General features: G+C 47.4%; 1 protein-coding gene across 1 annotated transcript in view; it reads right to left on the reverse strand.

Moving 5' to 3' along the window:
* B3GALNT1 (beta-1,3-N-acetylgalactosaminyltransferase 1 (globoside blood group)) overlaps positions 1 to 3,300 on the reverse strand; it is a 4,460-nt gene extending 1,160 nt beyond the window's left edge. Inside the window, exons 1-3 of the mRNA XM_008633790.2 lie at positions 2,370 to 3,300; positions 1,203 to 1,307; positions 1 to 616 (exon numbers count right to left, since the gene is read on the reverse strand). The exon at positions 1 to 616 is cut by the window's left edge and continues 1,160 nt beyond it. Coding sequence (XP_008632012.1) covers positions 1 to 569 — 569 coding nt within the window. The 5' untranslated portion in view covers positions 570 to 616; positions 1,203 to 1,307; positions 2,370 to 3,300. The remainder of the gene's footprint in view (positions 617 to 1,202; positions 1,308 to 2,369) is intronic.
* Positions 3,301 to 3,360: the final 60 nt, after the last annotated feature.

Here is a 3,360-nt window from a genome sequence, read left to right on the forward strand (position 1 = left end):
AGGAATTTCACCAGGTTGGGAGTGTTGATGAAGACATCGGCATCGGTCTTCATGAAGAACCTGGCGCTGGAGCAGAACTCGGAGAACCACTGGAATGCCATGATGGTCTTCAGGGTGAGGTTTTCGTAGGTGTCCATGAAATCCTGGCGGATGATGTCCCCGTAGAGGATGCTCTCGTCCTCCACCGACAGCGCCGCCGCCTTGTCCTCCCTGTGCATGTCCTGCCCCAGCAGGAACAGGGTCAGGACGCGCTGGCCCCACCAGGAATCCCGGGAGCCCCACGTGATCCTGATGGCCTGCCTGGCCTTCACGTCCCTGGGGCTGGAAGCCACCAGGATGACCAGGAAGGGGTTGATGTCGGCGCAGTTGAGGTGCTCGCGCAGCGTGAAGAGGCGCTGTGGCCGGTACACGGGCTCGTACTCGTAGAAGTGCAGCAGGTCCATGTTCTCCGGGCCAGTGTTGAAGGAGAAGGTTGTGTACCACATGGTTATCAGGGAAAACACCATCAGGAACAGAAAAGTCCACTTCAAGGGTCTCATGTACAAGGCTTTGACTGGAACCAGTGTCATGGTTGGGATCTATTGGTGCCCCTCAGAGTCCTGGAGCATCTTCCTTGCTGAAAAAGAAAGGGGAAAGTGGCATTCAGAGTGCTGTTGTTCAAATATTACCTTTTCCTTGTGTTGTCTGAAGTGCCAGCTGGAATTACCTGTGTTATCAGCCAATCCAAGCACTCCTGATCCTGTCACACCCCTCATCCCACGCATCACGGCAGGACATGGAGCCACTGCCGAGCAGGGTTTGCATTGAAACCTCGTGGCTTTCACCTTGGCAATCTCCCCTGCAGGGACCTGATCTCCACCCAGGATCCCACTCCAAGGGCTGTGATCCCAGGGATCTCAGCACAACGCTTCTGACTCAATTCCACCTCGAGGACAGAACACCGTGCACCAAATCCAACAAATGCTCGGCAAATGGATGCTCAGAGGCCTCAAAAATTTGTTACTTCTGTGAAAGACAGGAAGTCCAACTGATTTGCATGAGCTGGAGCAAATGGGACAAGAAAGTAGAAGTACAAGCAAGGATTTTATCCTCATTCAAGGCTTGAGCAGCTGCTTGGGGAGGGGAGGGAAGGTAAAAATCAACTTCCTTAAATCAAGTGATGTAATAAAGCCGTTTTTGACCAAAATCATGACCATTTTTACCTTTAGCCAGGACATTTTTGGATTTGAGGCACACAGCTTGGCCTGCAGCTCAAGCTCCAGAGCAGGTCCTTCCAAGCTCCTGTGGAATCCATGCTGAAGCTGCTGCTGCAGGGTTAGGAGTAGAGATTCCAATGGATAAATCTTCACAAAACCCAGTTAAAACCAGACCCCCAGTCCTGTCCCCTCCAGTGTTTGCCTTCACTGTATTTCCCTAAAACTGCATATGCTCTATTGTATATTTTAGACATCTTTAAGCCAAAATAATTCCAGTGCTTAACTGTGGGAATTCCAAATGGTTTCTGATGTTTGCAGTAATAATATTTATCCTGCACGAGTACACACAAAGACACAGTTGGGATGATGGAAGGTTCAATTTCACAGCACAATTAGTTACTCTTTATCTTCAAAAATATCACCACAGGACTCATAAATGTTTTATATTTGAGAAATAAATCCAACCCCCAGCACAGCACTCAGGAATCCAAGGGAATTTGATTTGCCCACCTGCCTCGTGTTTCTGTGTAGGATCTGATTTGAAATTAATCATCCTTTAAAGGAAGAATTTGGAGAACATTTCACTAATGATGGCTTTAAAATGGATTAAAGCAATTTTATATAAATAAGTATTTAAATTGAAGAATTTTGGACTGATTCCTCTCAAAATCAGTGATTAACTAATAGGAATTTTCTCTTTTTATGCATCAACCTGACTTTCAGTGGACAGTAGGAAAATACACACAGGAAGAAAATATGTTATATATCAATGCTTATTAATTGAGTTCAGATCAATAACATTTATTTTGATGATCAACTTAAAAGCATATCACTGAAAACTGTTCAGTTTGATCAGTTCTTGGCTGCCTAATGGGAAAAAATATTATAAATGTTTAGATTCTTTGCAGGCAGAAAAGCCCAATTTCACGACATTCCGAGCAATAAAATTTGAGACAATTCCTCATCTGCTACATAATGAAAAATCTGGGAAAATAAACATCAGTTCAGGTTCTTTACCCCCACTATGCAAAACACAGCCTTAAGGGTGCTGGATCCTTATGGAAGTGCTGCGCACCGGCAGGCCGGGCAGAGCCAGGATTAACCCCTTCAAACACAGCGAGAAAACAGCACATCCGGGGGAAACAGCAACCACACAGGGAAATAAATCCCCACCTTCTCCTATGCTTAAGCCAAAGTGAGGGGGCTGAAGCAGCGAGGTCTGAGCGCTTCTGCTCAGTCATGGTGCAGGCGCAGCCCTTCCAGCTCCTCCAGCACTTCCAGACTTTTTGCTGGCAGCTTTTCCCTTCCAGTTGTGGACGGCAACTGCAGCAGGAACTGCTCCTTCCAGGGCATTCCTTTCATTTTCCTCCAAGCTGAGGTTGTGCCAACAGCTGAAACTGGTGAACTTTGAAGCAAATATGAGGCAACACAGGCTCAGAACGCTCCACAGGGATTTTAGATCCATCTCCCACACAGGTAGGGAATTATGGCGTGGGGACGTGATTGGCAGGAAAACGGTGGGAAATTCTCATATTCATTAAAGATTGCTAACTATAATCTCCAATATAAAGACTTTAAAATGCCATAATGATAGATGTATAGAAAAATGAATCCCTTTTAAAGCTCCCACCAGAAATAATTTGGAAAAATGTTATTTAAACTTGGCTTTAAGGCTGGGTTGGACGGGGCCTGGAGCAGCCTGGTCTATGGAAGGTGTCCCTGCACATGGCAGGAAGGGAAGGAAATAATATTTAACGTCCTTCCAGCCCAAACCAGCCAGTGATTCAACGTTTTCAAACTTAAAACCAATCGAAACTAGAGGCAATTTTGCAAGATCCCGGGATACGATGCTCTAATGTAACAAAACTTTAAGCTTTTCATTTAAAGGACCTTTACCAACGCCTTGCTCTCACTCCCGCCTGCCCAAGCCATCCCTGGTCTCTGTCCCAGGCACTTTTCCCAGCGCGGGGATCACCCGCGAGGTCCCGGCCGAGCAGGAAGAGATGGCTGTGAGGGGATGTGCCGCCCTCTGCCCAGTCCAGGGACCCACTTCAAGCCATTTCTCTGCTTTCTGTCAAATCAAGCCCCGGAGCAGCGCTCGGGGCTCGCTCACACCCGCGGTACCCCCCGCATCCATCTCCCCCCACCCTGAGGTGCCCCACGG

The sequence above is a fragment of the Corvus brachyrhynchos genome, unplaced genomic scaffold (genome assembly GCF_000691975.1).
Source record: "Corvus brachyrhynchos isolate BGI_N302 unplaced genomic scaffold, ASM69197v1 scaffold544, whole genome shotgun sequence".
In the NCBI taxonomy this organism is placed as follows: Eukaryota; Metazoa; Chordata; class Aves; order Passeriformes; family Corvidae; genus Corvus; species Corvus brachyrhynchos.